General features: G+C 39.3%; 3 protein-coding genes across 3 annotated transcripts; 2 read left to right on the top strand and 1 right to left on the bottom strand.

The window, feature by feature from the left end:
• Positions 1-268: 268 nt before the first annotated feature.
• Positions 269-1,764, bottom strand: LOC140774396 (uncharacterized). The gene is made up of 7 exons (XM_073117385.1): positions 1,635-1,764; positions 1,435-1,539; positions 1,216-1,342; positions 1,080-1,151; positions 962-1,013; positions 554-875; positions 269-455 (listed from the first exon to the last, which is right to left on the bottom strand). The coding sequence occupies exons 1-7, from the start codon at positions 1,666-1,668 to the stop codon at positions 412-414; spliced, it is 756 nt and encodes a 251-aa protein (XP_072973486.1). The 5' UTR covers positions 1,669-1,764; the 3' UTR covers positions 269-411.
• A 2,408-nt stretch (positions 1,765-4,172) lies between these two features.
• LOC140774978 (uncharacterized protein At4g06744-like) lies at positions 4,173-5,880 on the top strand. Its single transcript, XM_073118185.1, has one exon. It carries the CDS (start codon positions 4,239-4,241, stop codon positions 5,670-5,672), a length of 1,434 nt encoding a protein of 477 aa, XP_072974286.1. The 5' UTR covers positions 4,173-4,238; the 3' UTR covers positions 5,673-5,880.
• Positions 5,881-11,672: 5,792 nt separating this feature from the next.
• On the top strand, positions 11,673-13,306 carry LOC140774797 (uncharacterized protein At4g06744-like). The gene has a single exon (XM_073117924.1). It carries the CDS (start codon positions 11,703-11,705, stop codon positions 13,068-13,070), a length of 1,368 nt encoding a protein of 455 aa, XP_072974025.1. The 5' UTR covers positions 11,673-11,702; the 3' UTR covers positions 13,071-13,306.
• The last annotated feature ends 1,237 nt before the right edge of the window (positions 13,307-14,543 follow it).

Raw genomic sequence — 14,543 nt, 5'->3', positions numbered from 1 at the left:
CTATACGATAAATATTATTAAATTTAATTTATTTTATGAAGTTTAGTGGTTAAATCACATCTCGAAAGAGTATGAAGATGAATTAAATAAAAATTAGATAAAAAAAAACCACTTCTATTTTGCCTTATAAACATGATGTATTTTAGTTATTTGGACGCGGTCTAAAGACTAATCTAAAACTGTTTAAAGTACACGACTTCTAACCTTGTTTGCTTTAAGGCTAAGTATCGAAGTCGATTTTTTAGTCTTAATTTTTTAAAGAATAAATTTGATTAGATATAAAAAATAAAAAGATGTTTACTTAATAAATCAGTTTAGCTGAGTAATACAAGCAGAGCTTTTTAAAAAGGAACATTGAAATCCAAAAGGGGCTTTGTCCGACGGTGAATTCTTCCGACCGATATCATTTCTTCAATATGGGGGTGGTGGATAAATTCCTGGATAAGGCGCCGCTGCTGCATGTACATCCAAAAGTCTCATTATCCATCTATCCATCGCTCTACCAGACAAGAACAGGATAAGTACGTACGTAGTTTTATTTATTTATAATTACCTGGTGGATAGCAGGGTTGTGAATAAGGTGGTGGTGCAGGAGGATAAACCTGGGTCGGATAAGTAACAGGTGGATAAGTTTGGGTTGGTTGGTACGACGGGGCCGGATATGTTTGCTGTAGCATTGGAGGAGGATATGCTACATGCTCGACAGTAGGATATCCTGCAGGTGGATAACTTGCCGGATAAGTTGGATCTGGGGGAGCTGCTATCGACTTCGAAGGGCCATTGTAGTAAGGCTGAGGAGCATAGTACGCTGCCGGACTGTATGCAGGCGCGGCCGGAGCAGCGTAGCTCATCGGCGCCGCAGTCTTCGCCGGTTTCTTCGGAAATAAAAAACGAGACAACGTTAATGTTTGTAAATTATCCAATTAACCCATGTATATAACGGAAGAAGAGAGTTAGCTACTTGTTTGGCTGCGTTTGAGTAGTACATGATGAGCTTCACTTCCCCAGCATACCTATTTGATACCAAAAAATTAAATTAAAATAATTGAAAATATTAATCTCAATTTATGATCTCTTACTTGCCGGATTTTGTTTGCAGGGGCCAGGAGGAGTCATCGTAGCCTTGGCCGAGAACCTTTTGTAGTTGAATCCTGATCAAGAATGAGTATAACTCTCAGTTGCATTATAAGATACATCGATCGCTGGTTCTGTTACCTGCCGCCGCCGATGAAGTTGTCGTGGACGATGGTGTTGCTATTCCAGACGGAGACGGCGATCTCGCGGAGTCCTTCGACGAGCGGGACGACGGTCTTCTCCTGGAAGGAGGGGTTCTTGCCTCCATCTATAATTACCAAGAACAATCAACACACCATGTATTCAAATTGTAAGAGTTCAAGAATCAAGTAGGAGATGCAATTAAGTATATATACTCGCCAGTGCAAGTGCGAGTGCGGAACTTGGTAGTGGCGTAGTCGAGGGAGACGAAGGGATCCTGCCGTGATATCCACTCGGTGTCTCTCAGTTTAGAGCACCCAACGACTGACGAAGATCGAGATGGTGGAAGCTAGTTTTTGTTATTAGACAGCCAACGAGAAAATTAGAGTTGATTACAAGAGTTGGTAATGGATGCTTGCCTGTGACCTCGAGAAGATGGCCTTGGATCGACATGGAGGAGGAGAAGAAGGAGATCAAAGAAGATGAAATGAATGTATACTTGCAACTCGGAGTTCTTTTTTAAGGTCGTTGGGCACTATTGATCATAGATCTGATCTAGCGTGGATTATGTTGAATTATATATTCTACCATCACATGTAAAATTAGAATATTTATATCTGAATTCTTTTACTTTTTTAAATTTAAAATTATAAAGTCTAAATGGGCCAAGTCAAAGTTTAACAGGAGAAGGCCACAATTGATGAGAAGTTTACAATAAAAGCACATTAATATGAGAGCATTTGCAAAGTGGACCCTCTTCCATGAGTCAATGGGAAAGTCTTCATGACTGATCCACTTGGGAAAAACTATTTTCCATCCTCATGCACCCATATGCTTACTTGGGCCAGATTCCAATTCCACTATTTGTTTCATGAGTCCATCATTAGTTAGCAACTTGGTCGACAATGTGTAGAATCTTTGAATATTGACGAAGGAAATTAAATCAAAACATAAGTTTTTAGTAAGGTATTCAAATATGATTAAGAATATTCTCAAATACAGAGATTATATTTTTGAGAATGGTAGATGTTAACAGTGATGCTCGAACACAAATTCAAATGGGATCAAAATTTAAGATTCTAAGTTAAGTCATATTTGAAAGAGATATATAAGGGTTAATTAACCCAATTAATAACGGGTAGCATTTTTATTTCTTTTGGGAATATATTCATAAATCTACGATGGCTTTAGATAGAATATGCCGAATCAAGTTTTTATACATTATATTTATATTAGATCTGAAAAATTACGTTTCGATAACGAAGTCATTGAGGTTGAAGAATCAACCTCGAATATCAATAGTGTAGAAAACCGAAATGTAAAACGGTGCATTATTGAGTCTAGAGAGCACAGTTATTATATATTGATTTGTAGATATCCGTTAGGTGAATTTTTTTCACTTAGTTTGGTATTTTTTTCATATTAAATTAATTTGTGTTTGAGATTGCTTATTTATGCTTTTATTTTTTCTATATTTTATTATATTAATAGCGTGCGGTAATTAATGTTAATCTTCTAGGAAGTATTATAAATATTTCAAAGTCTTAATCTAATAAAATTTTCTCAATAATATTAGCTTTATCATGCAAAATATTATATTATTCGTTCCATCATGGTTTGCAATTTATTAATTCTCAAGATACCCATACGAATATATATAGCTTCTGTATATAGATAGATATACACGTACGACAAATAACTATGAGACTTTATAAGTATACAACATGCAAATTAATTAATTAATTAATTAATCTCCAGTGGTCCTCTTCGTACAAGTGTAGATATAATTAATACACATATAATATCTCCCATCACTGACCTTGCTCAAGAGATAGCCTAGAGGATTGGCGTGACTCTCCACTCGACTTCATAATTCTTCCTCCTTTGTCATCATCCATCCATTCATTGCATGGCACAGAGATCTTTTGTCATTTCTCCATGCACGTCAACTAACTTAGTTGGAAAAGTGTTCTTAAGCTCGCCCGTGAATCCTTCCTTCCTTGGACACGAACGTGATAAAACTGTCGGCCGATTTTTATTAGGTTTGGAGTTTTCTCATTATTTTACTAGATAGATACGTCTATTTTATCTTTTTATTATTTAAAATTTTATAGAGCACTTTTTACGTACCGTCTGATAAAGATCTAACGGTTAAAATCTTCAAGAATAGAATATAATAGAAAGATTAGAAGGATATGAAAACTGATTATTATAGTCGTTAGATTAAGATTATAATTTTTAAAAAAGTATTAAAGTATTTATTTTTTTATATTTAATAAATTAAAAGGAAGAAGAAGAAGAGGAAGAGATATTTGCACTTTAGTTTAGGGTTAATTAACCAAGAGGTGGGGTGAAATAAAAGCAATGGCAGCTAATTAATCGCATGGAGAGTCGACTTTTCAACCAAAGTTGCCTCGGAGGCATGGCAAAGTTAGGGGAGGTGACAAACTTTACGTACGCTTATTTGGGGGCAATAATTGCACGAATCGTAAGGAAAAACGAGGCTGCTAAGATCGTCACGTGTCACGATCAGACTAGACTAGCTGTTGTGTTAATTGGATGGATGTCATAAATTTGTAAAACAAACTAGGATTGAGCTTGATTAGAGACCAGCAGCACCACTTGAGAATCACGCACATTAATTTAAATTATTCCTCGGAGCTCTAGAGCTAACGTTAACGTTAGATAGTATAATCATCTTGGAACTAAGATGGCTAATATCTCGTTTAGTAAATAGCAAAGTTGATCGTATTCTGGATCGATCGATCACATCCCCCATTCCCCTCCCCCCCTCCGACGAGTTCGTCGTCTCTTAGAATGGAACACAACGGAGAAAACAAAAGAACGACGAGACAGGGGTCCACCTCAACCACCGGCCTCTTTCCTTCTCTCTTTCTCTTTCTCTTGCCCCTGGGCCCCAGCAGTTGTAGTTCTATTTATGGATTCCACTCCCCCCTTCAATAGTATAGCTAGTAGTCCACCAGCCCGCCCGGCCCCTAACATCGAGATCTTTCTGGAAGAGAATGTCAAAAGAGAAAGATCACCTCGATCGATCGTCTTCTTCCATGGCAGACCGTTTTCCAATGCAATGGCTGCTGGCCCTCTTCTACCTACTCCTCCCTATCCTCACCTCCGCCATCGACGAGAACAGCACCAGAGCATCTGATATCAGCATTGGTATCGGTATCGGTATCGGGATAGGCGGGGGCGGGAACAGCCCGCCGTCGGGCACGCCCGGGACCCCGTGCCCGTGCCCAACTCCGCCCGGGCAGGTCCCACAGCCGTCGGACTTTGAGAACATACGCCTCTACAAAGCCTACTTCGTGATCCAGCGTTTCAAGAACACGATCACCAGCGACCCCGATTGCGTGGCCAACACCTGGGTGGGCTCCGACATCTGCAGCAAGAAAAGCTACGTCGGCTTCTACTGCGACCGCCTGCCCAGCCAAAGAAGCATCCGTACCATCGCCTCCGTCGACTTCAACGGCTACCATATCCGCGCCCCCAATGTCTCCGGCTTCATCGACCAGCTGCCCGACCTCGCCCTTTTCCACGCCAACTCCAACAAATTCTCAAGCACCGTCCCCGACCTCACCGGCCTCAAATATTTCTACGAGCTTGACGTCAGCAACAACAACCTCTCCGGCTGCTTCCCCAACAACGTCCTGCCATTGACCAACCTCGCCTTCCTCGACCTTCGCTTCAACAAATTCGTAGGAACCATCCCCCCAAGAGTCTTCAACATCAAAACCGAAGCACTCTTCCTCAACAACAACTTCTTCTCCGGCAACATCCCCTACGAGCTCGGCAACACCCCGGCGAACTACCTCACCTTCGCCAACAACATGTTCACCGGCCCGATCCCCAATTCCATCGGAAAAACATGTAATACGCTCCTCGAAGTCCTCTTCCTCAACAACCGACTCTCCGGCTGCCTCCCCTTCGAGATCGGGCTGCTTAAAAAAGCCACCGTGTTCGACGCCGGGACGAACCTGCTCACCGGGCCGATACCGCTCTCCTACGGGTGCTTAAAAAGCATGGAACAATTAAACTTCGCCCAGAATTTGCTCTACGGCGAGGTGCCGGACGTGCTCTGCAAACTTGGGGAGAAAGGCGGCAGCCTGATGAACTTGTCGCTGTCGAGCAACTACTTCACGTCGGTGGGTTATAGCTGCTGGGGGTTGATAAAGAGAGGAGTGTTGGACGTGAGGAAGAATTGCTTACCCGGGTGCCCGAACCAGAGGTCGCCGGAGGAGTGCGAGAGGTTCTTCGCGAGCAAGCGGATGTACTGCCCGTTGAACACTTACATACCATGCAGTGAGCACTACGAGGGCAGTGGAATTGATTCGATGTCAACGGAGGTAGAAGCGCCGGTGGTGGTGGATGGAGGAAGGGACCGGAGCCGGGCCTCGGGTTACAAGTCCTACTCGGCCTTGGACCAGCCTCCGGCGCCGTGAAATGGGGATGGTTATTTAACTTTTAGTTGGGATGATTAAGTATCTCTTCCGGTTTGTGCAACTAGATCTTCTTTTCTATATTTAATATGTTCCTTTCTATATTTAATATGTTCCTTTCTCTGTCTACTGTTGAGTGTTGTCGTCTGGGCAAGACTTGTATCTGATTGTTCGTTGGAATAATGGTAGTATTTGTTTTAGAGAAATAAAAGCTTAGGGTAATTTATCTAAAATACCTGCATTTTTCTTTGTTTACATCCTATACCATATAAGTATTTATCTACATTATTATTTTAAATACATCAAAAACATCCTCGATTAATTCTACCATAATTAACCGAATAGATATTCTTCTATTATTACTTTTGAAAGAAAAGTTTTAAATATATAAAATACTCCTCATTTGACTTTCAAATAATAATTCTTAATTTATTCTTATCTTAATCTAAAAACAAACTTATTCAAACATACCGTTGTCATTTTATATCTATAGATATCTTAACTCATTTATATAATAACTCAGTATTAACAAAATTAACCGTATAATAAAAGCAAAAGATTGAATGTTTTTGTTAGATTTTTTATTTATAATAAAAAAAAAAGCTTGATTGTGTTCCAAAAGACACGTAGACAGGGACAAACTTCAATTAAAGAAATCTTAGCCACTACGGACGTATTTGTCCAATTTGGACGTCCAAAGGAATCAATATTACCCACTTGGCCATTGATATACAACTCCAAAGCTGTATACTTTGGGCACGGTTGTCGAGATTCATTCGATAATAACCATACAAGCTGAGATGTTACTTTCTCTTGAGTTTTCTACTTACAACCGATCGAACTACTCTTGCTCACAATAACAGCAAATGGGAGACAAAGTCTCCCTCCGGATGAAAAGTTTGTCACCCTCGGGATGCTTGACACCCTTAATGTTCTCTCATACTTTGCTATTGGCTGGGCCAGAGGAGGAGAGCTATCTATCTATGCCCACTTAGTGAGAAGAATATTGGAGCAAAATTTAACAGACAACTCTCTTCAGGCCGTGGGCAACTAGACAAGGTGGGTGTTCCAAATGGTGGTGACAAATATATATACTTGGGGAGAGGGATGTCACCTTCCAATCCATTGGGCTTTTCCTGAGAAGAATATGTTTTGCTTGAAGTATATATTGAAGACCACACTCGAGATGCTCTATTAGTTATATCCTTGCAGGCTAGAACAAGCAGGTAGGGGAATACTAGGACTTGAGAGAAGAGGCAAAGCGAGAGAAGGCCCCAGGTCATTGATCAATCTCCATGCATTCTTAGTGACTAGCGCAAAGTTCACGTATAAGTGTTTAGTTCCACAATATGAAATGGTTTATATATATATTTAGACCTTAATTTAATAGTCTTAAAGTTTTGGATAAACCTTTGAACTAAGACTCCCCAACCCTATCTCACGACAAGGAGGGCTCTTTACTGCTAAAACCCCACCCAGTATTATGGGGATTATGAAACTAGGTTTTGCTAGCATTTTTATATGCCACCACAAAATGTCTAAAGGCCAGGAAAAACTTACGCTGGTGTTCAAATAATCTTTTGGTATATGCCAAAAGATATATCTACTAGAGCTCATACACATCGATTGTAATGCTTCCCCGGCAGTTGAATTACCAGACGGAATATATTAGTTGGCGTGTAAGAACTTGTTTGGCCAGTACTTATATATGTTCGGAAAAATATACTAACTGACGAAGAGCTTTGAGCAACATATTTATATACCACAAAGATAATATTCCGACATATAGACACGACGACATATGCTGACCGAAAGCATAAGAACTTTTCCCGACATGTTTATATTCCATAGAAGATTTATATGCCGACAACATGCAAGCATATAGAAATACATTGACAATTCGAATAACTTACTGGACTAACAACATAGCCAGAATAATGGCAAAATAACTAGCCAATTTGTTATTTTAATTTCCACAACTTCAAATAAAAATATAACAAAACTCACGAGAAGATATATATATGCCCAATATATAATATGTATCATGTAAACTAGTCAACATCTAATTGTTGAAGTTTTTACTGTAAATAGAAATATAATAAAATTGTCTTCACAAGAAGACATATATATTCAATATATAACCAAAAAAAAAAAAATACTTAAGATCCCCGACATTACTCAATTTCATTTATCAGTGTCGGCGTGTTTAATCTATAGAAAAAAAATATGATATATATTCAGCTGTAAATTTACAAGCAAAATTAATTATATAACTAAAAGATAGGTAAGAAAGTAAATCTTTTCTTATAAAAAAGTAAAAAAAATGGTATGTACTAGATTAAATCCACATCTTTTAAGAACTTGGACCTTGAGTTATGTAAATCCTATCAAATTGCACATCAGAGGGAATATAAGAAAGTTAGGAACAATGCTTATATTGAACAGTTTCCTCAGTTTACATAGCTAGTTGCTTATTCTAGTTCTGTAACAACTTATGACCTTGTGCCCTTCCATAGTGGCAAGCTTTTCACATGTCTAACCATAGCATTAAAACAATGTATTGATAAGTGGAAGAACCCTCTGGTCACAGAAGCAACAAACTATGTTGGGACTTAATTCATTAGGACATCTTTAATCCAAAAGAACGTTCAATTTTTTTTCTGAACTTGTAGAATAAATATATATGAACATGCAGTTCTTTTAAGCTTATTTGACACCTAATACATAGTGTCTTTATACTTTTCTAGCATGCCTCCTCACAGTCAAAGCTTTCTCGTTGAACACAGTAGATCTGACATCGTGAAAGCTATGTTTAAATAATTAAAAAGTTTGCTCAAGCAGAGTGCAGTGCTATATGTGTGTGCACCATATCTAGATTATTCAAATTTCAATTCAACATTCTCAAAGAGCCTATTCTGTGAATCTTCACATCAAACTCTTTTGTTCTTCGTTCTCTCAGACCAGTTCTTGAGAGATAACTGAAACTCTGAAAGTAAAATACTATCACACATAATCATGAAGTCTTAAACCTTACTGTCTAGAGTCATGCATGTCATTAACTTGAAGTAGCTCCTATTGTTCTTAAACTGCGTTATGTACTAGTCATAAAAGTTTCATCAAAATTGGTCATAGCAAGTAATTGAGCCGCATTCCTACAGTTATATTTGCCTAGGAAAATCTGGGTATGAAGTATTTCAGAATGTTGAATTGATACTAAAATGATACTCACATAACACTCTTCTTCTATTGTCGTGAGTTCAACCATCATATTTCTTTTACTTCAATGGAAAATATAACAGCATGCTTCGAATCTAGCTTGCAGCTATCTATAATTACACAGATTCTGCATCACAGTATACAACAATAGAGAATGCAACCCACATTGCTTTCATTAAAATTCATGTTGAGTGGCTATCATTGTAATGCATTTCCTCCATTAATGCCAATTCTGCACTGCAAACTAAAGCAACATGTCAATTAAAGTGTAATGTGGCAAACTATTTACACAATAACATAAGGGGTAAAAGTTTCTCAAGCAACAAATTTTACATGCATAAGGAATATAAGCAACTCCAAACAGATACTAAACAAATATTTAATTTAAATATGTTTGATTCTGCCAAAACAATATATCTAGCTATACAAGCTATTAGGAGCTGCATTATTTTTGTTTGTTGAGAAAAACAAGTGACTAGCTATCTATTGCAAAGAATGCATGTCATATTACTAAGGTTAGAATAGATTGGATAGAACCGGATAGTGCTCAACCAACATCGGATCTTAATGCAATACTCCATAATCTGAAAGCATAATCCCTGAGCAAAATAGCAGGAATACAAAGACACGGATGACTAAGTGTACCGGAACGAGGCAAGATTTTGGAAATAGGCTACGGTTTCCGCCGCGATCGAAATAGGCGACTGCGTCATGCAAAGGCTAGGGTTAGGTTTCGTTTGGAGGAGAGATTTGGAACACTAGAGGGAGAGGTCAAAAATATGAGGAGGGAGATGGAGAGTTGTCGGAGATAGTGAGCGAGAGAGATGGAGATGGGCGGGGTTTAGGGGGTGGGGCCGTGGGGGTGGAGGCGACCGACGAAAAAGAGGGAATGAGAGTGTTAACGGGTCGGGTCGGGTAGGGTAGACGGTTTACTGCTAATTATTAGCTAATAAGTTAGTTATATTCAATGTTCGATATCTGAATCTGGACCTCTCAAATTTCTCGCAACATTTTTCCAAAATGCCACTATATTTTTCATTTTATACTGGCATTTTTTTAAAAATTGTTTATATATATATATAAATGCCAATTAGAAGTTAACTATTTATAATTAGTTTTGCTAATTATTTTTTTAACAGAAATAGTACCATTAGAATGCTCTTATCGAGATCTTTAAAATAAGTCTAATATTAATTATTTAAATTGTTTTATTTTTATTGTGTGTAATATAATTTTAATATTTTTAATTAAAAAGATAGTAACTTAAAATTATTTTTGAAGATATTGAATATTAGTCTTATTGTAAAGATATCGATGATAATTTTCTAATCATATATTTTCTATTAAATATAAAGTCCTCGCTTGGAGATATATTATAATGGTATTCATTCGTAGTATATATATAGGTAAATAAACGCTGAGAAAAGTCTGTTTTATTATAATGACTTTTAACTTTAGATCTTAGGACAATCAAAGATCCTATTAAGGTTTCTCCCCCTACAACTTGGGCTGCAACGTATGAGAGTGTATTAAAAATATGAACACTTACTTTCAACAAAATGAAAAATACTTGTCATGGTCTACTAATCCTCCATCCCAAATCATGCATTGACTTGGGAGTTATATAGACAATTCTTTATAGCCACAAAGGCATAGTGAACCAAAAGAAATTCCTCCTCAAAGCAATCACAATAAATTGTGAAACATTTATTATGATTTCCATATATTTAGAGAGAAGAAAAAACCTTATCCAATTCAACATAAAATGTAAATAAAAAAGCACAAAGAACTTGCCACTAAGTGCATATGGATATAACATTTTATCGCTCATCTCCGTAAGTTATAGAGAAAGAAAAGAAGAAACAATAATATAATAGTGCCAATTGATAATCTCTTTCAACAAAATACATTTTAAAGCATGTTAAAATTTTTGACAATCTATTACCACTAATAAGATAGTGAATATACGGTCGTGCATGTCTGAGTTTATTTGTTGATCATTTCTGTCTTTCAAATCTGACGTTATATTTCTTATCTATCTTTGAATTATTAGGGTTTGATATTTTATTTTAATTATGACTTGTGTGGAGCTCTTCTAAATATCTCTCTTAGATCATGCTTTCTAACTCATCTATTGCCTATACAATTGTCACAATACCTTGCATCATGAGGTTTTTTCTACCAAAAGTCACCATTTCATATCATCCAAATTCATCAAGTACAAGTAGTGTCTCTGAAATTTGTCCATTGTGTCATATTTTGATCAAACCATCCTTTCAACTTCCAGTCCCATCTCTCTCTATATCATCAAGTTTCCTTCAGTCAAGTCCCCAAACTGTTCAACAACACGAGGAGATTTCTTTTAGTAGATATTCTCTCATGGTGAGCTTAGTGCTTCCTGAAAGCATGAAACTGACGAGGCAATAAGAGTGAAAAGAAGAAAAAGAGGGTATAATTGGGGCCTAAACCCGTCTTTTTGAAAAGAAAAAGGCTAATTAGAATGTAATTCCCAATCTTTTTCAAAAGAAAAGGTGTAATTGGGATCTAATCCCCTATCTTTTTATATAAAAGAAGAGCACAAAAGTTAAAGAGCAGCAATTATGTATAGAGGGCTTTCTTCTTGTCAAATCTCTACTGGTTCGTCGTCTCAAAGCATTTGTATGCAAGGACAAGGAGAAAAGAATTAGAAAGTGGTCCCCCCTACCTCAACCACCAATACCTTTTCTTCTCTCTTCGTTTGCCTCGAACCTTTTGTTGCTATTTATTCCACACCTTCAGTAGTATTGTTACTACTACTCAGCCCCTGAGGGTAATACAATGCGTTTCCTAATACAATGCGTGGCCCTCTTCTCCCTCCTCCTCCTCCTCCCCCTTCTCGCGTCGAGCATCGACGATAACAGCACTAATGCATCCGATAGTGGTATCGGTACCGGTACCGGCACCACCTTAGGAGGGGCCGGCGGTGGGGCCGGTGGCGGGGGCGGGAACAGCCCGTCGCGGGTACCGCGGCCGTCGGACTTCCCGAACATGCGACTCTACCGCGCCTACTTTGTGATCCAGCGTTTCAAGAACACGATTACCAGCGACCCCAACAACGTGACCAGCACCTGGACGGGCTTCGACATCTGCAGGAAGGACAAGTACCTCGGCTTCTTCTGCGACACGCCGCCTAACCTCAAGAACACCCCTACCGTCGCCTCCGTCGATTTCAACGGTTTCCACCTCGCCGCCCCCACTGTCTCCGGCTTCGTCGACCAGCTGCCCGACCTCGCGCTCTTCCACGCCAACTCCAACAGCTTCTCCGGCACCGTCCCCGGCCTCGTCAGCCTCCAATATTTCTACGAGCTCGACGTCAGCAACAACAAGCTCGCCGGCAATTTCCCCAACAACGTCCTGCCCTTGACCAACCTCGCCTTCGTCGACCTTCGGTTCAACAAGTACGGCGGCACCATCCCCCCCGGAGTCTTCAGCATCAAAGCCGAGGCGCTCTTCCTCAACAACAACAACTTCTTCGGCAACATCCCCAACGAGCTCGGCAACACCCCCGCTAACTACCTCACCTTCGCCAACAACATGTTCACCGGCCCGATCCCCAAATCCATCGGTAAAACGTCCAATACGCTCCTCGAAGTCCTTTTCCTCGGCAACCGCCTCGCCGGCTGCCTCCCCTTCGAGATCGGACTGCTAAAAAAAGCCACCGTGTTCGACGCCGGGACGAACGTGCTCACCGGTCCGATACCGCTCTCCTTCGGGTGCTTAAAAAGCATGGAACAATTAAACTTCGCCCAGAATTTCCTATACGGCGAGGTGCCGGACGTGCTCTGCAGACTGGGAGAGAAAGGCGGCAGCCTGATGAACCTGTCGCTGTCGAGCAACTACTTCACATCGGTGGGTTATAGCTGCGGGGTGTTGATAAAGGAGGGAGTATTGGACGTGAGTAAGAATTGCATACCCGGATTCCCGAACCAGAGGTCGCCGGTGGACTGCGCGAGGTTCTTCGCGAGCAAGCCGATGTATTGCCCGTTGAACACTTACATACCGTGCAGTGTGAACCACGTGGGCAGTGAAATTAATTCGATGTCTCCGGAGGTGGAAGCGCCGGTGGTGGTGGATGGAGGAAGGGACCGGAGCCGGGCCTCGGGTTATAAGTCCTACTCGGCGTTAAATCAGCCTCCGGCGCCGTGAAAAGGGATGGTTTACTTTAGTTTGGACGAACAAGTTTCTCTTCCAACTCCTCATGTTATTTGTGGCGATGTGTGTGATGTTTACGTGCTTCTCTGCACGTACGTAGTAGTGTAGTATGTATCAGACTTGCTAGTTGTACGTGGTTGTTGTCGTTGGAACTCAAATTTAAGTTTACTCTCCCTCCATCCAATTGTATTATTATTATTATTATTATTATTATTATTATTATTATTATTGTTAACGAAAGATACGAATCTAGCCACTATGAACTTATTTGTCCAATCGACACGTCCAAGCGTGATCTCCGGCCACTCTCTTTCAGATGAAGTTTGCCCACGTTGCAGCATGGAGCTGGAGACTGTCGACCATCTTCTTCATGGCTGTCAGTTTAATTGGTTCGCTAGCTCTCTCAGACTTCGCCTTTCTTTCCCTTAGTCGCCCTCCTAACTTCTCCGACGACGATTTTATCTTCAATGTAGGAAGGGGATAGCTAGTGGTGGAGTTAAGGGTTCTTATCTACACTTTTCCCAGATCCTTTCTGCATGGCAAAAGCTTTGGAAGAGGAAGCAAGAGGGAAAAACTATTCCAGAGTCATCGTTGGCATGCTTCTCCAAATCTGATACAAATGGAAGGGCTAGCATCCTTGAACATGAGTATTACCAAGGCTCTCTTAATAAAAATATTACCTCCAATAATCCTGAGAATGGAATTCATTAATATTGATGGCGATCTTGAGATTTTCAAAATTCCTAATGCTTGTGTTTTAATGCGATGGAGGCACTTGGGGCTTCAAGGAATTACAATCGAAACTTATTTTCAACTCCTAATTCAGCTAATTGATTAAAAGTTGAGCTATCGGAGACTTAAAATTAAAGAATTATTGAAGACTGCAAGCACCTGATTTCCTTGTTTACAAATTTTGAGTTAAGTCACACTTACCGTGAAGCTAATTAAGCTAGTGAACTAATTGTAGTAAATATTATAAATTATAATTTTTGTTGGGATAGCCGAGGAATACCCTAATTTCCAAATTATTGTAGGTAGAGATATGTTTGGGATGTATTATTCCGTCCAAGTTAAGTTGGATCTTTAGCCTCCGGCTTTTCTTTACTGCGTTTTGAAGAGGGTTGACTTTTTATTTAGCGCAATTTTAAATTTTAGGCTCATAAAAATTAGAAAATAGAAAACAAGAGCGGTACTTATTGGGAGTTCTTGACTAAAATAGTTTTATTTTTTTTATTTTTTTCTCAAAATAGACTATTCTTAAATTTATTTATCAAATAGGATCTAATTCACTGTAGCCCTAATAAAAACGTTGAACTGATCACTGTTTTTAAAAATACTAATCAGCTCAGCGTTTTTATCACCAGATAATTTTTTCCCTAAATTACTAAAAGACTAAGTTAAAATGATTTATATACATAAAATACTGAACAGATCAGCGTTTTAAGACGAGATAAAAATACTAAACTG

The sequence above is a fragment of the Typha angustifolia genome, chromosome 13 (genome assembly GCF_048772165.1).
Source record: "Typha angustifolia cultivar Huaian chromosome 13, ASM4877216v1, whole genome shotgun sequence".
NCBI classification, from domain to species: Eukaryota; Viridiplantae; Streptophyta; class Magnoliopsida; order Poales; family Typhaceae; genus Typha; species Typha angustifolia.
The sequence above is the reverse complement of the archived record's forward strand: the minus strand, read 5'-3'. Positions and strand labels throughout refer to the sequence as shown.